The sequence below is a fragment of the Aspergillus ambiguus genome (assembly GCF_047715705.1).
Source record: "Aspergillus ambiguus strain CBS 117.58 unplaced genomic scaffold BDV59scaffold_13, whole genome shotgun sequence".
NCBI classification, from domain to species: domain Eukaryota; kingdom Fungi; phylum Ascomycota; class Eurotiomycetes; order Eurotiales; family Aspergillaceae; genus Aspergillus; species Aspergillus ambiguus.
The window spans coordinates 251,098-278,010 of record NW_027395526.1 but is presented as its reverse complement, the minus strand read 5'-3'; the positions used below and the strand labels follow the sequence as shown (position 1 = coordinate 278,010).

Sequence of the window (26,913 nt, the reverse complement as noted above, 5' to 3'; positions counted from 1 at the left end):
GTCGCGACGACGGTGGCGAAGGACGAGTCTTGAAAGAAGCCCTGCATGGCGGCAGTCACAACGCCGGCGTGAAAAATTCAAATACTGCCGACCCATCACAGTTGAAATATGTATATCTTCAGTTCCGGCCGTAAGCCTACAAAGGGTATAGTCTTTAGGCGTCATCTTATAGCGTAAGCCATGTTCTATGCATATGCTACTGTAGGCCCTCATATTTGCCATACCTACGCCGCAGTATTCTTTAAGCTTTCCCTATGCATGGACATTTATATCCCGCTCGTATGCGTGCTAAATCGCTTTCTTTTTGGTTCCTTGCAACTGACATCCGAAATGAAATTCACTGGGACTGAGTGTCATGTCGTTAAGGACGCACACCAAAATACCCTGACCAACACTTCACGCTGAATATGGGCGATTCCATCATAGCGCAAAGTGTATCAGGCAAACTCGACATGTGCCACTCAGTGAGGACTAATGGGCCCTCCGCTCCCGGATACATGTCATCGGCTGGAACTTCGCGTGGTGATTCAGTACGCTCTATTTCAAATCTGGCACTGAATGTATATATTGATCTGACAGTCGGGATTAAGTGACAAGGCTCTCTCAACAGTCCCTGAGCATCCCCATCCATAGTTGGGAATGATACACGGTGGTTGTTCAGGGTGCCGCCAGACCGAGCTCCAGGAATCTTCGACCGGATGGTTCGTAGGCCTCCTTATGGCTGCAATGTAGGTCCATTTTTAGGGCAAGACACCATCTTTTCTGCACAGGCCCATACGATACCCAGCAGCAAAGCGTGGCATCGGATTACACTCGCCTTTCTTAGGCTCAATTGGAGTACAACAAGCAAATGTTTTCCGGACAGGGGTACACAAATGAGGTACATGCTGATTGTAGGAGATATATTCCAGTGATTAATGTAAGCATGGGACTGCTGACGAACGTGACTAGTCATTGAGTATCTGGGAGGTATGAGAATATGGCCATTAACGTATGCCGATAAAAAAAATTCTATAGAAATCTTGTGTACCATATCCAAATGGAGCTTATACTTGGAGAGGGTGAAAAAGACCTCCTCGCATCTAGGATAATCACATATGCGCCCTTTTGAAAACTTCTATCTCAAGTTGTTGTCAAACCCTGGGATCCGTCTAAGCTGCGCTGACTGCTAGCGTGGTTATTTGAGCCCGGTGATCAGAGTCCACTGATCCTACGGTGGGTAATACTTATCCTGGGAGTGTAGCAACTTCTGTGGGTAATGTCAACGTTTCTAGGAACCGACGAGATAATCCTGAGATCCGAGACAGCAAAGATAGAAGTAAGGCTAAGTAGATACGTATAAATAATAGTATAGACGAATCGTACTAGCAATAAAACACTATAGTTATTAAAGACAGTGTTATTGAACGCGAAGAGTAAAACTATCTTAAGTATATGGAATGAGTGTCCTTATATACCCTGTGGTGGTATACCGTTGGTATATACTTGATCGCTCAATGGTATACGTTTAGTATACGATATACTCTTAGCGCCGTTATTTAATTTCTTATTTCTTTTTGCGGCACAGACGCGTCTCATATTAAATTTAATTTTATTACTAGCTTAATTAAAGCGTCTCTAATAGGGGACCAGGGGTACCTATAACGGCGGATTAGGTGTCGTCCTCGGCTTACATATTGTGAATTATATCGCGAAAGAAACCCATCGAGATTAATAGCTTATCAATCTGCGCACACGTATTATTCTCGGTCAATATCGAAGACTCCCTAACTCTAGGTCGCGTGGCCATCCCATATATAAATATATTAAGGCTTCGCCGGCGGCCTCGAGTAAGCCTCCGTTATAGAGTACGACACTAGTAATCGAGCTATATATTATAGCACCCTCGGTATATATTTATTAGAGAAGGGGGTGCATACGGAGCGATATCTGGCAGACGTGACTAGGCTTAGTTTAGCTAGTGGCTCGAAGATTCTCGATAGACCCAAACTAGGCCCTACGATGCTATTATAGTATTATCCATCATAACCTTATTCTACCAGCCTCTTATGTTCCGAGCTAAGCCTACGTAATTAACTTATTTAATTATATTTCGCCCTCTACTAATATATCCCAGAAACGTCGCTCACGGTGACTCTAATATAAGTTTTTATACTAAATCCGTCGAGTTTCTCTATTTAGCTAAGGTAAAATAATATCAATTAGTTAACGGTTCGAGGAGCGCCATGAAACGGCTACGACTTACTGTAGTAAAAGGGGGTGGCGAAGTGCATAGGACGGAGATACCGGTCTAATAGCAAAAATGGCTCAAGTTGGTCTGAGTCGACACGGCGTGAAAGGATGGGATAGTAACGAGGAGAGGCAGGCGGGCGAGGAAGCCATCTATGATTCTATATAGACCACGCACCACAATGCCAAGCGGTAGCGAAGCGCTTTCCCCGATTAGGCGCGCTTCACCGGATGCAGTAATTCGCCGTCACCGCAGAATACGAAGTATAACGTGACAACGTGACTGGGGCCGTATTCTGCCGGGCGGTGAGAGCCACGCTTTCACCCTCAAGTTTCCCTCTCCGGATCATCTTCGTCTCGTTCTCTCTTGCATAATTCCCCGCTTCTTAGTCTTCTCACTAGCCATCCCCCTGAAACTCCCCCCACTTGGGGATGTCCTCCATGGAGTAAGTCCTATAATGGCCCTGTGCCTATCTTGCCGTTCTGTGCCTCTTCGCCGGAACTGCGCCGTTTTTCCGCCGTATGGCGAGCAGACGTGGATGAACATGGTCGCCTTCAGGGCTGCTGGTGGTCGCAAAGCCAGTGCGCGTCATTTTTCGAAATCATGGAAACAGTACAACAGCAACAGCAATAATACGAACAACCAGGACCATCCCGGCCCCAAGGGCTTCTTCGGCTCTCGACTCCGGTTTGCCCTGCGCAATACCAAGGTTGAATGGTACCCTATCCCCGTGGGGCTCGGAATCGGTCTTCTCGGTCTCCTGCAGTTCTATAAATCCCAACGTGCCGAACGCGAGCGGATCGCCAGAGAGGCTGAGGAAGAGTCCTTCGACTTCGCGAAGCCCCCTCCGCGCCATCGCATCCGACCCAGCGGACCATGGCAGGTTCAGATCATGTCCACCCTGCCTCTCAAGGCCATCTCGCGTCTATGGGGCCGCTTCAACGAGCTGGAGCTCCCCATGTGTTTGCGGGCTCCGGGCTTCAAACTGTACTCGTGGGCCTTTGGAGTCAACCTCGACGAGGTCGCCGAGCCTGACCTGCGCACTTATCCGAATCTCGCCGCGTTTTTCTACCGCAAACTCAAACCGGGCGTTCGACCGCTGGACCCCGATCCGCACGCGATTCTCGCCCCGTCCGACGGACGTATCCTCCAGTTTGGATTGATCGAACGAGGCGAGGTGGAACAGGTCAAGGGCGTCACGTACAGCCTGGATGCCTTGTTGGGCGCTGCCACTCCGACCAACGCCGATCACAGCAAAAAATTCACCGACCACCAACTAGAACCGTCCCAAAAGGATGCAGCCAACATGGCTGCCCATGAGGAGTTTGCCCGAATGAACGGTATCTCATACACTCTACCCACCCTGTTTGCAGGAGAAGAGGGGGGTGCTCGTCGGCGTTCTGCCTCGTTAGATGCGTCCACCTCGTCCAAGGCAGTTGCGGAAGCCGAGGTGAAGGCCGATCTGGCCCGAGGCGACGGCACGCCGTGGTATGCGCCCAAGCCGACCTCCAACAATGCTCTCTACTATGTTGTGATCTACCTGGCGCCGGGTGATTACCATCGATTCCATTCCCCTGTGCCCTGGGTGGTCGAGAGCCGTCGGCACTTTGCTGGCGAGCTGTACTCCGTGTCGCCCTATCTGCAGCGCCACCTCCCCGGCCTCTTCACCCTCAATGAACGAGTCGTGCTGTTGGGCCGCTGGCGGTGGGGATTCTTCAGTTACACCCCCGTGGGAGCCACCAACGTCGGCTCGATCAAAGTGAACTTCGACTCCGAACTGCGCACCAACAGTCTGACCACCGATACGGCCGCCGACATGGCCGCCCATCTGGCCGCCAAGCGAGGCGAGCAGTATCCTGGCTTCGTCGAAGCGACCTACCTCCACGCCAGCCGGACTCTGGGAGGACACCCGTTGCAACGAGGCGAGGAGATGGGAGGCTTCCAACTTGGAAGCTCGATCGTGCTAGTCTTCGAGGCGCCCATGGGCACACGCAAGTCGTTCGATGCCGGATGGGCAGAGGGCAAGCGCGAGGGCGGCTGGAACTGGAGCATTGAGAAGGGCCAGCGCATCAAGGTTGGTCAAAAGCTGGGGTACGTGGATATTACGGAATAGAAGAGTCGGGTGTTAGTATATAGACTGACTGTTTTCGTGGCGTTGTTCTTTGTGAATTTTATTGGATGTGTATGATAAACATTCGTTAAGTCCACATGACAGGACTCCTGTATAGCGATGCAAACGAGCGTTGAATGTGCCAGTATCTATTCCTGCCTTGCACTTTTGTGCCTCTTCCCAATAATTACCTGTCGCATCTCACAATATCCCCTGTATGTCGCTCTCCCCAGCGGTGATACCTGTCCCAGAAGGGAGAAATATAAACACGGCCCGCACGTGATCGCGCGCAACCCGCAAAGCGCGAGAACTTCGACTTCAACCTCGACTTCCTCCCCCACCAAGACCTCCCAATGTCGATCTAACCGCTGTCTAAAATGCACATATCCTCCCCACAATTCCCTCACTGAGATCGCCATCACCGCCAATCTCACAATGCCTCGCCATCACATCCGCCGCCAACACCCTCCCGTCGCCGATCTCAACACCCCGGATGATCCTCCGGCGCAGACGTATCGGTCCCGACTGGACCACGCTCCTCCCAGACAACCGCAATTCCACACGCCTCCCACCCGCGGCATTCCGCAGCTGCATCCCTCGTCTGGTCCGATCGATCCCGTCGGTGAGCGCGCGGTCCATCCGGCCGCCGCAGCGCAGGCCGCCATCTTCTCCTTGTTCGGGCGGGGCGTCGCTGGTCGGCCGCGGGGCTCTGTGATGGAGGGAGCGAGGGGGTACGATGACGTGGAGGACGAAGACGAGGATGAGGATGACGCAGCGCACGACGACGGCCAGTTCGACGACCATGAAGACGACCATTCGGACTTTGGGCCGGAGCTGAACGCGGGCGACGCCCACGATGTCTCCGAAGACGGGATGGACGAAATGGTCGGGAACGAGCTGGAGGAGATCGAAGACGAGGATGACGAAATGATGCATGATAGAGGTTAGCCATGCCATCCCTCCTCCACTCCAGTCCTCTCCTCTCCTCTATTCAACCAACCATCCCGATCCGATCCCATCCAGGAACGATGCAGACAGACTAATCAGTTACAGAACGCTCGCCCTCCCCGCTCCCCAGCAACCTTCGCGAAATCTCCTCCCTCGCGTCGTGGACCGTCTCGACGCACAAGCCCGGCTGCGGCGTGGCCGCCCTGCGCAACCCCTCGCCTACGCAGTACTGGCAGTCGGACGGCCCGCAGCCGCACACGCTCACCCTCCACTTCTTCAAGCTCGTCGCCATCGTCAAGATCCGCGTCTATCTCGACTTCGACATGGACGAGAGCTACACCCCGACCAAGATGACCTTTCTCGCCGGCATGGGCGGCAACGACCTCGTCGAGTTCGCCACCTGGGAAGGCGACGCCCCCTGCGGCTGGGTCGACGTGCCCCTCCACGGCGTCGGCGGCCGCAACGGCGGCTGGGTGCGCAAGCAGCACCGCCACAAGCGGCGCAAGGCGCGGAAACCCGCCCGCCGTGGCGTGGATAATGACGAGGACGACGACATCGACGATGTTGAGGACGACGACGACGACGACGACGAGAGCGAGGATGAAGACGACCCCTACGCTGGGAATGTGCTCAAGGCGATGGTGCTGCAGATGCGCGTGATCGAGAACCACCAGAACGGCAAGGATACGCATGTGCGCGGGTTCCAGGTGTTTGCGCGCGACGACGACCGGCGACGCGCGGGCAATGCGCCGTCGGCGTCGGCGGATGGTCGTGTGCGTAGGCACAGCGCGCGGAAGTCGCTGCGCAGCGGATTCCATGACGACGCCCTGGATGGTCGGGACGGTGCTGATGGGGGGAAGATGACTGGGTTGGAGGAACCGGATTGGATGGGGGAGCCTGTGATTCGGTAGATGACCTTGCGTTTTCTTGTTCTACGTGTTGCGGGTGTTTTTAAGGATTATTACGACGGGATCGCATAGGAAGGTTGGCTCGGAGTTCGGTTGCATTTGTCCAGATACCCAAGGATGCTTTCGCCATTATAGCTACGAGATGGGGATTGAGCTGAGTCGTTCGGCTGTTATATAGTGACAGCGGTAGGCGGATACCAGATTTGATAATGTGAGCCTGTGAATTCCCTGTTCGTGTCAGTTTTGTAAACACTCGTGGAGGCGTATGATCCACAGGTACTGCACCTGACTGTACAAAGCAATCTGGCAGACAGGTTAAAGCTTCACACGCCCTCATTAATCGTATGAGGCTTTGCTTTACTACCATTGTGCATCCAAACGAGACGAGGGCTCACTGAAGTTGAGCACCTCAGAGGTGTAACTAGCCCACTGCTTGTAGGCGCAGAATAGTTAATGGCCTCGCGCTCAACCGCTAGAAATCACGGGGGGAAACGCAGGTACGTCCAAACATGGGATTAATATTTCATTCTATAGACCTAGATGACTTCATATCTCATTGACCAAAAATCTGCACACGTCTTCTGTAGACTTTTACTTCAATCGGATCTCCAACTCAGCAGCGACGGCATCACCGACCTGGCTGGTGGTCGAGGAGCCACCGATATCGCCGGTGCGAACGCCAGACTCGATGACGTTGCGGACAGCGTCCTGGATGGCGCGGGCCTCCTCAAACAGGCCGAAGGAGTACTGCATCATCATGGCAACGGAGAGGATCGCGGCGACGGGGTTGACGATGCCCTTGCCTGCGATGTCGGGGGCGGATCCTGCGTGACATTAGCTTCTCAGACGACAGACGCAACACCGGGGGTTGGGCGCATACCGTGAATAGGCTCGTAGATACCGTTGACCTTGCTCTTGCCGTCCGGGATACCGCTCAAGCTAGCGCTGGGCAGCAGACCGAGGGAGCCGGGGATGACGCTGGCCTCGTCGGAGATGATATCACCGAAGAGGTTGCTGGTGACGACTATGCCGTTGAGCTGGCGGGGGTTCTTGACCATGATCATGGCGGCGGAGTCGATGAGCTGGTGCTCGATCTTGAGCTGGGGGAACTCCTTGGCCATGACCTCGGTGACGGTCTTGCGCCACAGACGGCTGGTGGCCAACACGTTGGCCTTGTCCAGACTCCACACGGGGAGCGGGGGGTCATGCTGGAGGGCCAGGTGGGCGGCCAGACGGGTGATGCGCTCGATCTCAGCGCGCGAGTACGGCTCCGTGTCCATGGCGTAGCCGCTGCCGTCGTCCTCCTTGCGTTCGCCGAAGTAGATGCCGCCCGTCAGCTCGCGGATGATGTTGAAGTCGACACCGCGGCACACGTCCGCGCGCAGCGGCGAGCTGGTAACCAGCGAGGGAGCCGCGAAGTTGCACGGACGCAGGTTGCCGAAGGTGCCCATCTCCTTGCGCAGTTTGAGGATACCCTGTTCAGGACGGACAGCGCCGGTGCCCCATTTCTGTTGTGCCAGGGTATCAGTAGATGTTGCGGGGGGGAGAGCTTGGGGAAGGGCGAACGTACGGGACCTCCGATAGCTCCCAGGAGAACGGCATCGGCGTTCTTAGCGGCGTTGAGGGCCTCGTCGGTCAGTGGAGATCCGGTCGCATCAATCGACGCCTATATGGAAGGGGTTAGCCACTAGGTTGTTCTCCCAAGCTCGGAGGACTCGTATGGGAGCTGGAACTTACTCCGCCCAAGAGGTGGTCCTGAAGGTTGAAAGTGATGTCACTGCGGGCCTTCTCGATAGCACGGAGGACCTGGTCAACAGCACGACAGATGAGTAATTAGACAGCAACAACAGGGCCAATGGTATGCCCATGACATGTGGATGCATGTACGACGCCGGACTCACCTTGACGGCCTCGGCGGTCACCTGGGGAAACGGTCAGCAATCTAGATCGGCGGCACCCAATTGAGCTTGTAGGCACATACCTCGGGACCGCAATGGTCACCGGCAAAGACGACGACGTTGTAGGAAGGCATGGCGAGGGTATATAGAGTACGGAGAGGAGGAAGAGATGTGAAGGAGAAAAGAAGCTCAGGCGATGGCGGGGTGGTCGACGAATGGAGTCCACCCCGCGCGCCGACACCGGAGCGGCCGCCATTACTAATGCCGCGGCGTTGTCTCGATTATTCAACAACGGTTCTAGCAATTGAAACAAGCAAGTAAATAATGGCAGTAAAAAGAAGTATGGCAACCATCGAGCAAAAGCACCTGAAAGCCAAAGACCAGCCTTTTCCCTGGTCATGTCAAAACACATGGAGATCCCACCATATCCTCCCTACAGACCCGGTCCCATTTAACCACTCACAAAAGAGGAAAAGAAAAGAAACATGCAAAGAAGGAAATTAATCAACAGGAGAACGAAGGAAGAGGCTTTGTCCCGAAGAGCCCGACCTCGACGGACCAGGATTAGAAACCACATATGGGAGGAAAAAATGTATATGGTCAAGAAAGGTAGAACTGGCGGCTGACCGAATTCCCCCAGATCAAAATGTCAAGAGAGAAAAAAGAGAAAATATCCTGACGAAAAGGAACCAACGAAAGACCCTTGAAAGGGGACTTTCTGTTCATACATATCATCGCAACCGAGTTGATGAGCTAATTCTTCCTGCCATTGCGCATCGCCCGGCGGCTGGCGATGTCACCCTCGACCAGCCAGTTGCTGGCATTGATGAGCTGCACGACGTTGATAATCTGCTTCAGCGCCATGACAGGGAACGAGATGCCGGTGATCACCCAGGGCCACCAGCTGTCGATCTTGTTGGCCCGAGCCATCTCCAGTGCGCCAGCACTCCAGGGGCTGGTGAACATGCTAGCCGGAGGGGTCACAGGCTGGGCGGAACCCTGGGTGGGTTCCTGCAGGAGGGATGGAGAGAGGGCCGGGGAGGAGAAAGAAAGGAGGTAAAGGCCGATGAAGAAGAGCTCGTTGAGAGCACAGCAAATAAACAGCATGGTCTGGAGTTGTTCTGATTAGCGTGCGGGTTGTGGCAACCGCCGGGCGGCAACCTACCTTGCTGTGGTAATACTGGTACAGAATCCAGCTTCGGGAGGCCTCGACCTTCTTGTGGCTTTGGCCAGCTCCGCCCATGCTGAGGGTGGCGTACATGTGCATGTAGTGACTAGCCATGTCCAGCGCGATCAGTCCCTGGAAGATGATAGCCCACCGAGGCCAGGCGGAGCTCAAGAAAACCAGCAGACACGCCGTTGTGCAACGATCCGTCACCATGTCCAACACCGCTCCGAATGTGGTCGACTGGTTGTAGTATCGTGCCGCATATCCATCTAGAGCATCAAGCAAACACGAGACACTGTACAGGAGGGAGCAGGTTCGAGGGTGAAGGGGCATATAGTACAGGGAGGCAATCGTCAGAACCACCCGAGAGTATCCTAATCCAGAGCAAGTCCCCAACCGTCAGAGTCGCTGGAGAGAATAGCGAGACGCGCGAGAAAGCCTCTTACCGATCAGATTGGGCGCAAATAAGTACACATTTTCCTTCACTTCATCATTGTCGCGACGGCTCGATTTTGTTTTCCTCGGGGAGGACGTCTGTGCTGTTCCGTTGCTTGCGGGCGATTCATCCCCGGAGGATTGGGCGGCCAAGGCAGCCTTCTGTCTCCTCGTTCGGGCAGCCATCTTGGTCAAAGAATCCGCAGGGACGCGTGAGACAGAGTCAAGACAAGGATAGAGCGAGGAAAGATGGTCGAGGCGGGAGGACAAGTGGGCACGAGGCGAAACCGCGGCGCGCACAAGGAGGTCGAGTCTTATCCGAGCGTCTCCACGATGGGGAGCGGGTCGAGCTGGTCAGGATACACGGCCGGGCCGGATGGGTCAGGGTCAGGGGCGTTGGGGCTCGCCTAGAGGGACACGAAAGACATCAGCTCACGTTCGAAACCAAGGCGACAGCACGTAATGCAATGGCAGCAGTAGCGGTCGCGTGCGAAGAAAGCATCCTGGGCAAGAAAGCTTTGTTCGACACGTAGGCGACGTACCTCCGCGGGAAAGAGTTCACAACCGCGTCTGATCTCCTTGAAACGAGGACTGTGGGAGGGAATAGAGCTCCAGCTAGTCCAGAACGGAGAAATATTGGATTTAAGGTCTTTGGTGACGAGGAGACGATCGGAAGAGGGAGTCGTTAGTCAGGAGATCTTCGACGGACGAGGACAGGAACTAAGTAAGCATCCGAGCGGGAGCTCGATAAGGAATGATAAGACGGTTCGTATTAGGGATTGGGAGAACGAGGAGTTGATGAGCTGGGGGTATGTAAAGAGAGATGGTGAAGTTGAAGTGGAAAAATAAAAGAGAGAGAGAGAGAGAGAGGAAGAGTATGGAGTAGCGACGTAGAATATCTGCTGCGTTGAGAAGTTGCCCAATGCGGACAGGTTACATCAGCCATCCGTCTACACCAAGCTGCTGTATACGCTATCCTTGGACCATGCAGCAAGTAGACATGGGTCTATAGAATACATAAACTCTTCTGTCGTGTTTATATGGCCATCTGCGCTGCATTTTGAAAATATTAATTAAAAACAATAGGTCTGCTGAAAAGCTTCCGTTTTGCGCTAAGACTACTCTATAGACTGTGTAGCTTTCGGTTTAGCTGGTGAGTACTCTGCGGCCTTTGGAAAGCAGGCAATATTGAGCTTTCAGTTAATAGTGTTGTTAGCTCAGAAAGAACGCGTTGTCGATCGAATGGCTTAAGCACTGCCTCTGCCCAACTACCGTAGATATTCGCTAGAGTAAAAAATTTAACGCATGCGTATATATATAGCTAAAGGAGTCTCTCTTAATATGACTATTACCAGCAATCATACGCTCTTTAAGTATTTTCCATACACGCAGAATCTGCGAGGCATGGTCAGGCATGTAAAGATAAATAATTGCATGTTATTTGTAGAATGAATCGTATTCAGCAGTCAGACAACTGTCACAACCATCAAGAATAAGCACCTCCTAGCCCCACCATTCATATTCCGTTTATAACATGATTCAACGACCTCTATAGCCAGCGAAGACCTATTTCATCAGCGGTCCAGCCATTCTGACCTGTTCCAGACCATCCATCCGTGAGCTTAGACTCTTGGAACCAAGTAGCTTGTTGATAGCTTCTGTTAAGTACAACCCTAGGGACTAGCTAGGTTAGGGACACTGTGTGGCTCAAATTATTGTAAACTCCTGGATAGTGTCAGAACTTGTGCAGGTCTCATTAAAGATCACTCCGTCCATTATCCCTAATAAAAAGCATGATCCGATGTGGATGTAGCGTGAATCAATCTTCCTCAGAATCAGAAGCATACTGCAGCCGATAACAATGCAAACAAAATCCCCTTTCTGTGTTCCCAGCGGCCCCCAGCCGATATATCCATTGGAGGTTGTAAAAAACTGATGGTAGAAAACAAGCGACAGTCGGAGCTCCAGCAGGGTCGTGAAAGTTCTCCTTCTATCCACAGCATATCCAAAGTCATCGAAGAGATTCTTTGCTAGTGGAGGATTGACTGGTTGGCCCAGGTACTCTGCCATACCCGCTGAGTTATCAAATCCATACTTCTTGAATGCTGCCACATAATCTGTATATATCACTGCAAGGGCGTAGGCTATTATCCGCATTTGAAGGTAGATTTCCGGCGACATACTGAGCTTCATGCTCGTCTCAGGATCTCTGTCAAGAAGTACCAATCTTGCAAGAGCTTGGAGAACTGGCATCCCGGTGACATATCGCTCGTCTTTGTGCGCACAAATGTATTCCTCCCAAACACTTGCAAGTTTCTCGTGTCTTGTCTCAAACCCCTGGTGGGTGGAAACCTCACTCCATAGAATTCCGCGGACGGTAAGGGCATTCCCACTAAAGGTGCATAGTGGGCCTCGTTGCTGGAGGCGAGGGTGGCTGTCTGCATGATACTGAGCATTATCGTGGTAAAATTGACCCCAGCTAGTTTCCTTCGAGAGCGCATCCCAATTGGGGGCCCAAGATGGTAGCAATAGATGATGTTTGGGTTCTTGATCTAGCATCCTGCTATCGAAGAGGCCGTGGCCTGCATATAGCAAGAGGCCTGGTCGACCTTCTGTTTTCGAGACATTCCTTGCAAAATGACAATAGACTTCCTCCGTTGAAAGCGAATAGTCTGGATAGACCCCGCCCCCAAGGAGCCCGAACATGCTGTACAGCTTGTCCCGTGGATCGCTTGCCTGGCGACCAAGAGTTTGTAATAGAAGATCTTTCCATGTAGTCATGAGTGTGGGATCGTCGCTTTTCGCCGCATTATTGACCAAATTCTGCACAACTAAGAGTTCTGTAAGTTGCAGCCACCCAAGTTGGTTCTGACCAGCCCGTGTCGTGAGCATCATCCACACCTGAGCGTTAGCGAACGAGGGGCATTCTTGCCCTTTAATGTGCAATAACCAATTTAAAATCTTGAGAAGCAACAGAATATGGATAGTTCTCGTATCGCAAACCAATGTCACGCTCCTCGCAAGTATTATCTCCTGGAGAACCCAGGCTCGCTTCCAGTACTCGCGGCGGAGCAGCTTGGACGCACTTTCCCAGAACCGGTTTCCCAATCTGCCGCTCGTCCATTGCCACAGTTGGTCCTGATTTGGGTCAACCCAGGTAAGAGGGTTCTCATTATTGAATGTAGTGGGCATCTTCCGTGCGATATCCACGATCGTGTTGACGGCATATTCACTGTCGTCCGCGTTTTTACCCAGCCAGGAGAGCACATCCGCTGAACGATATATCGACGCCCATCAGTCGAACTTGACTATTTTTCTCTGGTATATCTCCCTGGTTGATACATAGGCTATCAACCCACAGCATCATATTTGCTAGGTCCCAGTTGGGTGCCACCTTGCTCATGGCGCGGTAGCGGAGGAGGATATCCAGGAGATTCCGTGTCACTGAAACTGTGTGGTCATTGACCGTAATTGACTCTGCTGGGGGTTCGTCACCCCAGACATATGACAAAGCAAGATACCGCTCCTTCAGGGTGTCCAAGGATACAGTGGCCATGGTACAGCGCAGAGGTTCCAGTACGTCGTCGGTTTCCTGGGGACGTATCCGCAACAACCTGATCTCAGATTTGGTCCCATCCAATGGCCGGTAGAGAGAGGGTAGCAATGCAGTCATGGCGATTCAGCTGACGAATTTCAGAGTCCTTCAAGATCCTGTGCAAAAGTGTTCGAAGGATAAGGTAGTATATCTGGCCTTGCTGCGGGGTTTCTCTCTTGGCATATCGAACGTTAAGTCAATCGTCACTTCAACCCTCGCCAGTGGTAGGATAGAACGCAATATGTGGCGTGATCGCATCTTCCGACCACACGAGTCATTTGCAAACGTACCTCTGGCCATGACTAAAACCATATCACCTGTATGTGACAAAGCTCAGCCGATTATTATGGGAGTCGGCCTAGGATTAGCTCGGACAGTGATTCTACTGCTTTTAGCGGAATTCAGTTCTTGTCATTGACCGTGCCCCCGTCGTTAATCTTCTTATAGTCCTGTGCATGTCGCAGTTTCTAAAGCCCTATGAACTCTGAGTGGACGAATCCAAAGCATAGGTACTTTCCAGCACCGTAACCTGAGAAACGCGAGCGCCTAGGCCGATGACAAGGCCGATCAATTAAGTAAGCCCTTGCATTTGCTTTGCAGTCTAGAAAAACTAACTGAACAGGGGAAAATTATATCAAGGTTGGATACAAAATAGGTCGGAGATACGCTGCAGGCAAACAGCAAGGTGAATGCTTCAAGCATACAAGATGTACCCTCGATTCTGGTGCTTCCCGTTCCTGTGACAATGTTGTGCCACATCTGCCTCCTGGAGCGTGTTTTGGCTGAATTCTAGAAAAGGCATGCCGTGTGCTTCTTGAACTGGCAAAGTAGCGTCTCGCATCCCTAAGAGATAGAACGAGAGTCACTATAGGACATACTAAGCCGCAGAACCACTTATATTCGGAAGCTGAACCTCATATCAGATATTAGCCATGAATAGCTTGGATAGCGCACCAAGGTAGTCCTACTGCTCTCGCTTTCCATAATCGAAAGTTCCATTGTCCATTTCTATTTCCGATGACTGAGTCGCTCAATGGAAGGGGCTCGATGAACCACAAACTACTAATAGATGTGAAAATCATTCTTTAAATGGCGGACTTAGAGCCTATTTCTGGTAAGTCCCTTCGATAATGGTTGCCTGGTAGATATAAGCTCCTATACAATACGTCCCGAACAGAGGGCACTAGACCAGCCTGGGGATTTAAAGTGTACCTGACGGGCTAGAAAGAAAATAGTCTGGATGCCAGAGGGCCAAGATGCGAGAAAATTAAAATTGGGGAAGGCAAGAGACTAAACCTTGCAGGTAGCTCGTCTCTACCCATATTTTGAATCTTATATCGAGACAAATTGGAGACCGTAGAAGCCGAAATTGTTACCAGAAAAGCAAACAAATACTATCGATTAACTTCGCTCTGTAAGACACACCGAATGTATTCTATTATTGTTTCCTGCAATATGCCAAATTTACCAAGCTGACACTAGAAGATGAACCTAGATATCTGGGCTAATTCTAGCCCTCTGTGCAGTACATGCCGGTCACCAGTCCCGGGATGAAGGCAGCAAAAGGTCATACTATTTGCGGCGGCGACGCACCAATCGGAATGCGAGAACACCGCCGCCAAATTAGGATCCAGCGGGTCTGAAATGTGGGTCGCCGATATAGTACTACGACGTCGTTCCTCATGCGCCTTCATCATTGAGGAACTATCCGTAATGCCTAGGTGAAGGGCGCCACTTGTGGCAGGAGAGAGGAGTCGCCATCGGGGGAATGCATACCGAGACTCATCGGCGGTTGTGGTCGTGAATGGGCAGACACGTACGGTTGGAACCAATCTACAGATGGCCCCATGGGGCAGGAGAGAAAACTCATATAGTTTAGGCCTCATTGTAGTCAAATCCGTAGCGATAAGTACAGAAATTGTAATGTATATGCAGGAACGATGTGGTAATGAGACAATGCCACGCTATACCCGTCCTTCATCCTCCCAGATCTGCGGCCCCTCCTTCTCCAGGGCCGTGTCGGCCGCAGTAGGATCCTCCATGGCGTGAGGAACCAACTGGTCGCCAAACAGGGCATCGATCTGCTCCAGAGTACGACCCTTAGTTTCCGGATAGAAGAAGTAGTAACACAGCGCCGCAACGACGTTCAGCCCAAAGAAGAGATAGAAGTATTTGAATTCGACGGACGAAAGCGCAACGGGTGAGACTTGCGCAAACACCAAGTTCACAGTCCAGTTTGTAAAGGTAGTGATGGCATTTCCCAGGGCTCGCACCTCCACGGGGAAAATCTCCGCTGGGTACACCCAGGAGATGATGCCAAGAGGGGTGTAGAACAGACTGAATACGAAGTTCATAGCTACCATCGAGCGGAGTTGGTTGGGATTATTTGGGTCCATGTATTGGCCTTGAACTGCGTTGATCAACAAGGCTGCGGCGAGGAATGCTGCGGAAACAATAAGTGGCTTGATTCGGCCGACCTTGTCGACTAGATAGAGACCAATGGTGCAGTAGACAATGGAGAGAGCACCGCTGATGCCGATAATCATGAGCGAGGTTTGGTTGTCAATACCGAGAATGTCGTAAATCCGGGGACCGTAGCTATGATAGATTAGCATGATTCGGACCATTCGATTCAACAACGGCGGCTAGCTTACTAGTTAATCACGTTCATGCCGGACAGCGGTCCGAATGCTTGCACACCACATCCGATCAATAACCGCTTACGCCAGGATGGCTCTGTGAGAATCGACTTCCATGATACATGCCCTACGGCACGGTCAGCCAGGATGACATCCCTGATCTCACGGAATTCCAGATCGACGTGTTCGAAGTTGTCGCTTCCACGGAGTCGCAGAAGAACCTCTCTTGCTTCCTCATGTCGATCCTTTTCCATCAACCAACGCGGAGACTCATCCAGGAACCAGATTCCTCCGATGAGGATAAGACCAGGTACCACCTGGAAGGCAAGAGGGAACCGCCCTATAATGAGATTAGCAGATTCACCCGAAAATACACTGATATCGGATTGTACATGAGAAAGCTGTGGTCGAGAAAGAGCACCCATATCCAAGCCACTGGGCGACAAAGAACCCCCAGCTTAACATCCACTGCAGGAGCCCCGACAGAGTGGCTCGCCATTTCGGTTCGGATAACTCAGCTGCGTACATGGGGATGGTAGCACTAAGCATTCCAACTCCAACGCCGGCGATGAAGCGACCAATAATCAGCATAGACATGGCCACTGCACCAGACTGGAGGGCGCAGCCCAGGGTGGCTACTAGTGAACCTGACAGGATGGTGTACTTCCGACCTAACCTGTCGGCAGCTATCATGTTCACCATTGTACCTGCGATGGCACCACCCTGGAAGGCTGAGACGACTCCGCCCGTGACGGTGTCACTGGGATGCGTGAAGTATTCATTGAAGGTTGGTAGTGATATTGTGGAAGTGATGATACCGCTGTCATAGCCAAAGAGGAAACCTTAGTAGTAGGGTCAGCGACGACTAGAACGAATGCAGACAGCAGCTAGCTTACCTCCAACGGCCAGGAATACAGCAGAGAAAATTGTCTTGAACGCCGCCATGAGGTATTCGTATATCCCAGATTTTGAAGCGGAAGCGTCTTAGGGCAAGATTTCTCTGGGAGGACCAGCAGGAGATTAGGGACGGGCCTGGCCCATACATATGCTTTTCTGCATGTTACTAGCCTCCACGACCACACGGAGAGAACAAGCTGGGGAATACGGGGAGCATTGCCCCGAGTATGCAACTGGAGAGACAATCTGCCTGGGAATGAGGCATGTGGGCCATCATCCCCGGCCGGCGTGTCTAGCGTGGATACTGGTAGCGAAAGCGGGACGCTCGGTAGTTCCGACATCTCGACCACCCCCAGTTGTTGTCCACATGTTGTCCGTCATTTCTCGCACTCGGGGGAGGGCTGTCCGATGGTGGGTTGATCGAGGGGGATTTAAGGTAGACCTTGGCCCGGGTGACCCGAAATAGACACATCTGCCATCTCCTTCGGTCATTTTTCCCTCTTTCCCTCCTCCCCGGCGGTCTCCAACTGCCACCACCATGGAAGTCATACGTTGTGGTATTCACGGCATCCACGAAACCATTGGCATTGATGTCGATGAGGTTCGCTTCTTCTGGGTTCTCGATGCCAACGATCGAGACTCTATTCAAACCGCATATCAGGTTGCCGTGTCTCCTAGTAAATCAGATCTAGACAAGCCGCCGACAGAACGAACACCAGGATCCTGGGATTCCGGGCGTGTGCAAAGTAATATCCAGCGCAATGTCATCTGTAAACCAGACGGGGGTTTCAAGTCCACGACATTCCACTACTGGAGAGTCACCGTGTGGGATCAACATGGCAACGCCACCTACAGCGCCATCAACGAGTTCTACACTGCTTATCCACGGTCATCCAGATTACTCCCTCCTTATAGCATGAACCAGACCTATGTAAGCATCCCTCCATCTGTATACTGTCCTGAAATCCACTAATACGTTCTAGATGCCCCATAGCAGCCTCATCTTCCGGACATGGTTCGAAGACGAAGCGAACCGGTGGAAGGCCGTGTGGATTGGGAACGGAGGAGACAAGCCCATCTACCTCAGAAAGTCCTTACGACCGTCTTCCTCCAAGAAGCCTGCCCGCGTGATTATCCTTGCGTCTGGCTTGGGCCACTTTAACCTCACTGTCAACGGACAGTCTGCCTCCCCGCATGTGCTCGACCCAGGCTGGACCGATTATCACAAAACAGTCCAGTATGTGGGCTACGATGTGACCGCTAAATGGAATTCCGGGGAGAACGTCGTCGGGGCCCATGTCGGTAACGGCTTCTACGCCGGCGACCAAGGAGACCGGTTCTTCTGGCCCATGTACGAGGACAACACCTACGTCCGATACGGGAATGAGCTGTGCTTCTTTGCAGAGATCCATGTTCATTACGAGGATGGATCCTTCGAGACCATCATTTCAGATCCGTCGTGGAAAGTGCGTAACAGCGCCACGACTTTGGCAAATATCTACGCCTCGGAAGATCACGATCGACGCACATACCCTGCCGGCTGGGACGCTCCTGGATACGATGACAGCCATTGGAACTCGGCGAAGCCGTTGACAGGACCGAGAGGCAAGCTGCGCTACCAGAGCCAGCCCCCTGTCATCCTGCACAATACGTTCGAGCCCAAGAGCCAAAAGCTACTCTCCAACGGCGCCACCGTGTTTGACCTCGGTCAGAACTCCAGCGTCATGGTCCAGCTGGAAGTTAGTGGACCAGCAGGCTCAGAGGTCATCGTCCGCTACTCCGAGACGGTCGACGACAGCGGTGCCGTCTTCATGCCGGACCCTCTATTCAAGGAGTTCGAGCATGGCGTCTACTCGAAGATCACCCTCGCAGGAACCGGCAAAGAAACCTGGACGCCCGACTTTAGCTTCACCAGCGCCAGATACATCCAGATCGAGGGAGCCTCTACAACCAACGACAACAGGCTTCCAACCATCCACGCCGTCTCCGCGCGGCACGTCTCCTCCGCAGCCAGACACCTCGGATACGTCAAGACCGACAAAGAGGACGTGAATGGGTTGATCAACGCCTGCTACTGGTCCTTCTCCAGCAACCTCTTCAGCTACCACACGGACTGCCCGCAGATCGAGAAATTCGGCTGGCTAGAAGTCACCTCGCTCCTCGCCCCGGCAACGCAGTACGTCCGCGACATGGAGTCCCTCTACACCAAAATCCTCGACGACATCATCGACACCCAAGAGTCCAGCGGCCTCGTGCCCACCATGGCACCCGAGATCCGGTACATGTGCGGGCCCCTCCACGACACCATCACCTGGGGCTGCGCCGTCTGCTTCCTGCCGCAGCTGCTGAAGCAATACTACGGCTCCACATCCGTCTTCGCAAAGATATATACCCCCTGCGTCCGCTATATGGAGTACATGCACAGCAAGGAGCGCCACGGCGGGCTGATCGAGCACGGGCTTGGTGACTGGGGCCGCGACATCGCCTTCGGCAACCACCAAGCCAACATCGAAACGGCCGTCTACTACCAGTGCCTCCGCAACGTGGCGATGATGGCGGACGAGCTCGGCCACGCCGCCGACGCAGCCAAATACACCGCATGGGCGGACCGCATCCGCGACACGTACAACCGGCATCTCCTCGTCGCGGACAGGAAAGAGCGCCCCTACGCCTTCTACACATCCCTCGACAACCCGGGCACGCACGACTGCACGATGGTCGCGCAGGCCGTGGCGCTGCAGTTCGGCCTCGTGCCCGGCGGACACCGCGCGGACGTCATCCGCGCCTTCCTCGCCGACGCAGAAGCCTCCGGGTACCGCATGCGTGCGGGAGAAATCGGCCTCAAGTACCTCTGGAACACCCTCGCCGAGGCGGACGTGGACCGCCCTGATATCGTCCTCGCCATGGCGCGGCAGGAGGAGCATCCCAGTTACATGCGGTTTCTGCGGCGGGGCGAGACGACGCTGTCTGAGTTCTGGCAGGACGCGTGTCGGTCCAAGTGCCACGATATGCTGGGGACGATCTATGAGTGGTTCTATGTGGCGCTGTTGGGGGTGCAGCCCGTTGCGGATGCGTATCGGACGTGGTCGCTGCGGCCGCCGGTCAGGAGTGAGTTTGCGCGGGTCGAGGGCGAGGTGGATTGCCCATATGGCTTGATCCAGGTGCGGTTTGCGAGGAGGGAGGATGGGAAGACGGTTGATATGCAGGTGCGTGTGCCGACGGGTACCGTTTGCACGCTGGTGTTGCCGGGGGATATCAGCGGTGTTGAGATCGAGGCGATGGGAGCTGAGACGAAGGAGGTGGCTGGCGGGCGTATCGAGCTTCCTCAGGGCAAGTATAGACTGGTGGTTCGGCTGTGAGTGACGTTGAGTGTCGGTGTCTACACTTGTATAGACGGTGGTGCCTGGAAGCTATGGTTCTTGATGTAAGCTGTGATTCATAGATAGAAACAAAACATGCAGACTCTTGCTCCAGGTATGTACAAAATGCATTGGAAACTCCACTGGCCCAAACCAGTGAATTCACATAATATCTACAGAAGTATACAGCACCGGAAAAAGGATCATCTCCGTGACCGGCGCGGATCAGTGGCCTCTTGTCGGCGCCAGTCGCGCGACTCCTTGGTTCGCAAGCTCCCCAGGCCAGCTTCCAGCCGTCGCTCCCACCCACCGAGTCGGACGACAAGACACGTGGCATTGTCGCCCTCCTTGGTGACTTCGGTGGCGAAGTTGACGACGTCGCGGGCACCCTCGTCAGGCGTCTTGGCTTCCTTGATGATATCGACGACCTCCTGGTCCGGCAGCGTGCCGCTGATGCCGTCCGACATGAGCACCAGGAAGGAGTACTCGGCCGGCGCCATCTCGACGCGGCGCAGCTCGGGCTCCGCCGATACCCCGACGCGTTTGGACTGCACGTCGCCGAAGGCCCGCGTGTTGGCCAGCCCGCTCATGCGCTCCTCGCCGAACGAGTCCGTCACGAACGTCGTCGCGTACCGGCGCAGCCGACTGCTCTCCACGGGGGACGACGGGTGGTGGTTCGACGTCAGCGGGATGGCGTCGCCGGTGACGGTCGAGCACAGGAGCACCCGCGTGTCGCCGACGTGGGACACCAGCAGGCTGGACGGGGTCTCCGGATGCCAGAAGGGGGTCGGAGTCGGAGTGGAGATCAGGGCGATGCTGGCGGTGCTGCCACCCTTGAACCGCGCCACGCTGCTCATGGAGTGGCTGCGGCCGAGGATGTTGTCCTGGAAGAGCGGATGGCCGGTGCGCTCCAGCTCGTCGTCGTGGCGCGCGGCCTGGTCCGAGACGAAGTCCAGGTCGGCGCGCAGGAAGGCGTACTCGAGGATTTCCTCCATCGTCACGCCTTCGCTGTCCCCCACGGCCTGCAGCTGGCCCCGTTCGCTCTTCCCGAGGTGGGAGAAGTGAGTCGGGAGGAACCGCTTGAAGTAGCCCCCAACGAGGTCTCTCCAGTCGCGCACGAGGACCTTCTCCAGCTCCGCGATTCGTCGGTAGTTGGCGCCTTGTATGATCGGGAGTACGCCGGTGGACGGATCGGGCTCGTGGCCGACATGCCCCTCCTGGTTCTTCAGCAGACTCGATTGGAGTTCGAACGCAGCGGACGTGTCTTGGATGTATTCGTGTAGGTTGTTCTTTAAGAAGGAGCTGCATTCGGCGCCGCCATGGCCGTCGAAGATCCCAAAGTAGAAGACCTGGGGGTCTCCGCTCGCCGTTTCCGCTCCTTGACTCTCGCGGGGGCCCGCCGAGGCCTGGGCCGCGGATCGCTTGATCGTCAAGGATGCCGGGGGACGTTTCGCAAAGGCCGGGATATCGATCACGCCCGCCTGGTAGGAGTCTTCATTTGAGGGACGCGTTCCGCGGGATGTGGCGGTGCCGAAGTGGTGCTTCGCGCTGCGAAGCGGGATGCGGACGACGGTGGTCTCCCGGGCCACCAGGGGCTGGAGCGCAGCCGGTGAATGCGACGTCTCCCCCGTATGCGGGACAGAGGCCGAGCGAGGGAGCTTGTGGAAAGCGGAATGCGGCCCTCGGGGGTCGGGATGGAGGGAGGATGAAGGGAGGTGCGTCACGAAGTAATCATGGAACTCTGGTCGCGCCGGGGGGTTCCGGGGTTCGCGGGAAGCGGCGGATTTGCTTGCATGCTGGCGTCTAGAGGAAGAGAGGAGGACTGGGGGGCGTGCATGCAGAGGTTAGCCACGAAGTCCAGTGGGTGCAAGGGATCGGCAGAGCAAGGAAGTAGTAGCATGAGCACATACAGCGGCGACCGTTGGCCAGGGTCCAGAGCTGGACAGAGACCCGTGTTGCCGGAGTCAGATGCATGAAAGGCAAGCATTAAAACAGTTGCTGAAGCATGGTGAAGGGACTCCGCCTATGGGGACTGCGATGGAGGAGGAAGAGGAGAAGTGGTGGGAAGAATGTGTGGTGGTGAGAAAGATGAGTTTTGCGGCCCGAGCGATTGCGACGGAGAAATCCACCGGCAGTTCGCTGGCCTTATCGGGATCGACACCCACGGAGCACGCCGAAGACTTTCATTTTCATAGACACAGCACGTACAGTAGCAGCTAGGGACATCGGAAACACAAAAACACACACCACATCCAAGAAAACATCACTTCCCAGTCACACGCGGAATCGGTGCAGGGCGCAGGAGAACATGCGCCAGACTCGCCATCCGGATATCCGCCGGACGCTGCGAGTTATCCCGCATGCGAACGATGGGCGTGATACTCAGTCGCACGCGGGTATCGTTATTCTTCAGTCCCTGCGGGTCGCCGCGGATGAACAGGTCCCGGTTGATCATGGTGGTGGGCTCAAAGGTCTCGCTCATGTCGGGGAAATCCACCTTGTATTCGAACGGCACCGAGAACATATCGATCGCCAGCGTCTGCGCCTCGGACACAATGGCAAAGAGATCCGCCCATGCGGTGTACTGGTTGAAAGGATCGTGGGTGAGGGGGCCAACGTACTGCCATAGTTTGTTCGTGTGGACGCGCGCCTTGTGGTGGCTGAACTCTGCGAATCCGGGCTTCTCTTGCAGCTCGCGAAGGTGGGACGTCAGCGTCACGACAATCAGCTGTCGCACTACCTGTGGAGTGTCTGTAGGTACCAAAGCTCAGACTTAGTCCTGTCGGGTACGCCAGACTTGATCATCCGGGGACACATACCGGGATACATCATCTGCTTGATATGGCCCATCTCCTCATCGGACGAGGCATCAAAACCCTTAGCGGCGGTGATCTTCATCACCTCCTTGATGAGATAGTAATTGATTGCTTTCGCGACGAGGCAGTAACGGGTGGTGGGCTGGCCCAGGAGAGTTGACGCCTGCGCTTGATCTGACAGGGAGATGACATAGTCTTTGACATTCTGGCCCATCTGACTATCTACTTGGATGCAGGGGATATTCGCATAGGTCATGCCATAGCTCTCGGTTTTGGTCCACAACGTCTGGAGCCTTGCCCAGATCTCGAGGAAAGTATCGTCGAAGTTGACAAAGGCGCAGGCGTACTGGCCGTTCATCTTGCTGCACAACACGCAGTCATGATGCTCTCCCGCCGTCGCATTGGCTGTCGAACTCTCTAGATCTTCCGTAGCAGCAGTAGGGGCCGGATGGTTGCCTTGGACGAGGAGAAATGGCGGCGGAGGCTGGTTGAAGACGCCAGAACCGACGCTCCCCGACGCGATTGACAGCGGAGTTTCCAACGGGGAAGGCAACAGGTTGGGCCCACCATGACGAGGAGTCCAGGGAAACCCGGAGACTGTCGCATGCTGTCTGCGAACTACTCTGGGATCGGATATTGCCTTGCTCTGGTTGCTGATGGTGGCCCGCTGTTTGCGAACCAGCTCCTCCAGCTCGTCAATTCTCTTCTGGAGCTGCTGCACGACACCAGTGCTTCCCTCGCCGGGCTGAGTAGCCTGTACGGTTCTGTCTAGGCCGCCCTCAACAACGCCAACGTAGTGCTGCATTGGAACTGTATGAGTGTGCTGATTCTCAACTTCAGGACTGTCGAACGGGTGAGAAGTGTCAGTAGTGGGAGTCTTGGGGCGTTGGTCAGAGACATCCTCAGACGACATCTAAAGAGGAGTGAATTCAGAGACAGTTATGGGTTTGGAAGAGAACCGAAGAGGGGATCGATCACCTCGGAGTAATGTAGTCACAGATTGTGCGAGTCAAGTGTATCGATCGTGATTAGAACAGCAGTGGAGAAATCAAGAATGATATAGAACAGAAGAACACAAACCTCTCACACAAACAGGTGTATAGAATGCGCTCTGGTATCATTTCTTCCAGCGTACGTGAGGCCCTTTACTTGTGTTACACTCCCACAGTATGAACGCTCTCTGTTTTACTCTGAACGGATTTGAAGACCCAAGATATATAAAAACTGACTACAGCCAACTCTCATTTGCGCTAACAATAAATGTACAAAGTCCCTATTAACATATCATTGCTCACCAAACCTCTCGGCTGGCACGTAAACCGGCAAAAGGACAAGACTGGCACCTACCAGGGGCAGTGTCATCCAACCCAAGCAATCGTCATGCCACTTGGTCGCCAGAGATCTGAGCGTGCTATGACAAAAACGGCTCGGCCGTCGGGGATTGCACCTAACAACACAACATTAGATGAGGATACCTATCATCCGGTGAGTATCGTCGGTGTGCCGGGCGTGGCTGGAAGTCGAGCACTAGATTGCCTTAGTCCGAGAAAACAAGCTGCTGTACACAGCATCCACAACAGGTTGTGCGGTGATTTGTCGGCCGCCGAAAAATCGTCCGTTCAGGCCCTTGATGGCGTTTTCGCCGCCCTGGACACGGTCGAACTTCAGGTAGATATCGCCTTGCGAGTTGGGATCTAGTGCAATGTGAACAACATGGCCATATTTTTCTTCGCACTCAGCGCGGACGTCATCCTCAAGCTCCTTAATCCAGCTTTCGCCTTCCTCTCTGTGGGGGTTGTTAGCACGAGTATCCAGCGACAGGATCGGGAACAACTTACTCAGCGGGATCAAACATGTTACGAAGCAAGACACATCGACTCGCCATGTTAACATTGACCGGCAGCGGCTTGGTCTCTGTCTTGGGCCGCAAGATCTTCTGCTTGTCGTCGGCAGAGGGCTCCGAAGGTTCATCTGTTCTTGCAAGCTTCCTCATCAACGCGTCCCTACTATAGTTGTTGAAGTTCACACCGGCAACATCAGTGTCATCGAGTGCACTGGCCCCCGCGCCCTTCTCGGATTCCCGGCCGCCAGCACGGTCGAAGTTGTTAGTGCCGCCGGCTTGGACACCACGTCCACCTTGGCCTGAAAACATGGAGCCCTGGAAATTCTGTTGATTTGCACCTTGGCTCTGCAAGCGTTGGGCGTTCGACTCGGGGGTGAACTTATCGTTGCCAAGGCCAACGCGAATAGCACGACCCGCCAGGTCGAATCCGTTCATCTTCTCCAAAGCATCGCGAGCTTGGTTAGGGTCGCGGAACCTGATCGCTGTTAACAATGTGTCCGAAGATGAGAAAAATGGGGGGGACCAACACGTACTGTACAAACCCATAACCCCGACTCCTACCAGTCTCGTCCTTCTGCAGCTGTACAAACTCAAGTTCGCCGAAAGGCTCAAAGACATTCTGGAGGTCACTTTCAGTGATACTGAAATGGATGTTACCAACGTATAACCTATGGAAAGGAGCCGCGTGGTTGCTGCCACTGCTGGCCTCGGGATTGCGAGCCTGACGGTTCTTTTCCGCTTCGGTCAACTGCGCAATGATGGGGATTCCTAGAAGCTTCTGTCCTGTGAGCTGGATAGCGGGCGCGACGGACTCCTCGTTTTTGAACTCGACATAACCGACACTATACCAAGTTAGTCTGGAATCCGTGCCTTGGTTAAAGCAGGCAAGCATACCCTTTGGACCGTCCACTAACGCGATCCTTGACGATCTGCGCCTCCTTGACGGGGCCAACCTTCTCAAAGAAGGCAATCAACTCCTTCGTCCTAAGACGGGCCGCAAGCTGCTGCACGAAAATAGTGCGGCGGTCACGCTCGTCTTCAGTGAGTTCCGGGGTTTTATCCCGGCTGGGGCTGCGTTTGCGATCACGGCGCGCCCCGCGACGGTCATCGTCCCGCTCATCACGCCGGGAACGGCCCGAGGGGCGGTAGTAACGGTCGTCATAGGGGGAGCGAGATCGAGTGCGAGCCCGGCCACCGCCGCGATAGAAATCACCACTGGAGCGGTAGTCATCGCCATAGCGGTCGCGACGGGACCGACGGTGACGGTCACTGTCGCGGCTCCTGCTCCTCTTTCTGCTTCTATGGCTTCCGTTAGCACTGCCATGTTCGCTTCGCGGGCTCTTCATGTCTTCATCTCCATCGACATCTCGGTCACCGCGACGACGGTCCCGGCTGCGGTCGCGACGTCGACGGTCTCTCTCGCGTGAACGGTCGCGGCGGTCCGTACTGTCGGCTTTGGAGCGGTCATCTCGGTCTTGAGAAGGGCGGGATTCCTGAGGGGTTGCGGCGGCTGTAGACTCGAGGAGAGCCTCCACGTCGAGACCTGACATATCGAAAAGATGATTGAGAATCCCCTCCCTGAATGGCTCTGGGTACAAAGGAGCAAGTGAGGAGGATTAGGTCACTTTGTGGCTTCGTTAGAGGGAGATGGCGAATGCGCTTGGTTTGAGCGAACCCTTGAGTTTACTTTGGACTCTCCAGAGTCTGAAAGGTATGGTTTCTGTAGGGACAGGGACGTTTGTACGAATAAATAGATCGGAATGAATACAGAGAGAGAGAGTGAGAGAGAGAGAGAGATGAGGAGATAAGCTGAGGTGGTGGGCCGTCGGAGGGAAATTGAAGAGCCGAGCGGATCACGTGGATGGCGATTTCGCCCCCTTTGGATTTCTCTTTCCGGCAGTTCACGAACCATGGGCCGATCGAAAGGTGTGAGTATAGCGATTATGTATTAAGTACGTAGTCATATACAGTCATATAAACTTCCACCTCTACTCCAACAGACAAAAGTCCTGCGAGACGTCCACAAGCAACCAGAAAAGCAACACATTCTGTACATTCTGTACAGGG

At 54.1% G+C, this 26,913-nt stretch overlaps 11 protein-coding genes across 11 annotated transcripts; 3 read left to right on the top strand and 8 right to left on the bottom strand.

Moving 5' to 3' along the window:
• Positions 1-2,576: 2,576 nt before the first annotated feature.
• On the top strand, positions 2,577-4,499 carry BDV59DRAFT_177081 (phosphatidylserine decarboxylase 1). Its single transcript, XM_073689555.1, has one exon. It carries the CDS (start codon positions 2,688-2,690, stop codon positions 4,341-4,343), a length of 1,656 nt encoding a protein of 551 aa, XP_073548517.1. The 5' UTR covers positions 2,577-2,687; the 3' UTR covers positions 4,344-4,499.
• A 276-nt stretch (positions 4,500-4,775) lies between these two features.
• On the top strand, positions 4,776-6,199 carry BDV59DRAFT_201523 (anaphase promoting complex subunit DOC1; the record flags this gene model as incomplete). Its single annotated transcript, XM_073693825.1, has 2 exons — positions 4,776-5,283; positions 5,394-6,199. The coding sequence occupies 2 exons, from the start codon at positions 4,776-4,778 to the stop codon at positions 6,197-6,199; spliced, it is 1,314 nt and encodes a 437-aa protein (XP_073548516.1).
• A 588-nt stretch (positions 6,200-6,787) lies between these two features.
• leu2A (3-isopropylmalate dehydrogenase LEU2) lies at positions 6,788-8,228 on the bottom strand (the record flags this gene model as incomplete). The annotated part of the gene is made up of 6 exons (XM_073693824.1): positions 6,788-7,020; positions 7,077-7,704; positions 7,767-7,862; positions 7,934-8,002; positions 8,098-8,118; positions 8,178-8,228. 6 exons carry the CDS (start codon positions 8,226-8,228, stop codon positions 6,788-6,790), a joined length of 1,098 nt encoding a protein of 365 aa, XP_073548515.1.
• A 351-nt stretch (positions 8,229-8,579) lies between these two features.
• Positions 8,580-10,067, bottom strand: BDV59DRAFT_23596 (CDP-diacylglycerol--inositol 3-phosphatidyltransferase). The gene is made up of 3 exons (XM_073696020.1): positions 9,709-10,067; positions 9,260-9,636; positions 8,580-9,204 (listed from the first exon to the last, which is right to left on the bottom strand). The coding sequence occupies exons 1-3, from the start codon at positions 9,881-9,883 to the stop codon at positions 8,848-8,850; spliced, it is 909 nt and encodes a 302-aa protein (XP_073548514.1). The 5' UTR covers positions 9,884-10,067; the 3' UTR covers positions 8,580-8,847.
• A 1,062-nt stretch (positions 10,068-11,129) lies between these two features.
• BDV59DRAFT_177077 (uncharacterized protein) lies at positions 11,130-11,790 on the bottom strand. Its single transcript, XM_073689554.1, has one exon. The coding sequence runs from the start codon at positions 11,765-11,767 to the stop codon at positions 11,405-11,407; it is 363 nt and encodes a 120-aa protein (XP_073548513.1). The 5' UTR covers positions 11,768-11,790; the 3' UTR covers positions 11,130-11,404.
• Positions 11,791-13,617: 1,827 nt separating this feature from the next.
• BDV59DRAFT_177075 (uncharacterized protein) lies at positions 13,618-14,201 on the bottom strand. The gene is made up of 2 exons (XM_073689553.1): positions 13,932-14,201; positions 13,618-13,867 (listed from the first exon to the last, which is right to left on the bottom strand). Exons 1-2 carry the CDS (start codon positions 14,049-14,051, stop codon positions 13,760-13,762), a joined length of 228 nt encoding a protein of 75 aa, XP_073548512.1. The 5' UTR covers positions 14,052-14,201; the 3' UTR covers positions 13,618-13,759.
• A 1,055-nt stretch (positions 14,202-15,256) lies between these two features.
• BDV59DRAFT_192900 (sugar porter family MFS transporter) lies at positions 15,257-16,876 on the bottom strand (the record flags this gene model as incomplete). The annotated part of the gene is made up of 4 exons (XM_073692124.1): positions 15,257-15,890; positions 15,947-16,271; positions 16,324-16,773; positions 16,828-16,876. 4 exons carry the CDS (start codon positions 16,874-16,876, stop codon positions 15,257-15,259), a joined length of 1,458 nt encoding a protein of 485 aa, XP_073548511.1.
• Positions 16,877-17,257: 381 nt separating this feature from the next.
• Positions 17,258-20,187, top strand: BDV59DRAFT_207530 (bacterial alpha-L-rhamnosidase-domain-containing protein; the record flags this gene model as incomplete). Its single annotated transcript, XM_073695018.1, has 2 exons — positions 17,258-17,759; positions 17,812-20,187. The coding sequence occupies exons 1-2, from the start codon at positions 17,367-17,369 to the stop codon at positions 20,185-20,187; spliced, it is 2,769 nt and encodes a 922-aa protein (XP_073548510.1). The 5' UTR covers positions 17,258-17,366.
• On the bottom strand, positions 20,127-22,261 carry BDV59DRAFT_177072 (PP2C family serine/threonine-protein phosphatase). Its single transcript, XM_073689552.1, has 2 exons — positions 22,098-22,261; positions 20,127-22,009 (listed from the first exon to the last, which is right to left on the bottom strand). The coding sequence occupies exons 1-2, from the start codon at positions 22,159-22,161 to the stop codon at positions 20,391-20,393; spliced, it is 1,683 nt and encodes a 560-aa protein (XP_073548509.1). The 5' UTR covers positions 22,162-22,261; the 3' UTR covers positions 20,127-20,390.
• Positions 22,262-22,450: 189 nt separating this feature from the next.
• Positions 22,451-23,916, bottom strand: BDV59DRAFT_201516 (uncharacterized protein; the record flags this gene model as incomplete). The annotated part of the gene is made up of 2 exons (XM_073693823.1): positions 22,451-22,938; positions 23,007-23,916. 2 exons carry the CDS (start codon positions 23,914-23,916, stop codon positions 22,451-22,453), a joined length of 1,398 nt encoding a protein of 465 aa, XP_073548508.1.
• Positions 23,917-24,530: 614 nt separating this feature from the next.
• BDV59DRAFT_207527 (putative RNA splicing factor (Pad-1)) lies at positions 24,531-26,785 on the bottom strand (the record flags this gene model as incomplete). The annotated part of the gene is made up of 4 exons (XM_073695017.1): positions 25,741-26,785; positions 25,380-25,688; positions 24,842-25,321; positions 24,531-24,789 (listed from the first exon to the last, which is right to left on the bottom strand). Exons 1-4 carry the CDS (start codon positions 26,394-26,396, stop codon positions 24,531-24,533), a joined length of 1,704 nt encoding a protein of 567 aa, XP_073548507.1. The 5' UTR covers positions 26,397-26,785.
• Between the last annotated feature and the right edge of the window lie 128 nt (positions 26,786-26,913).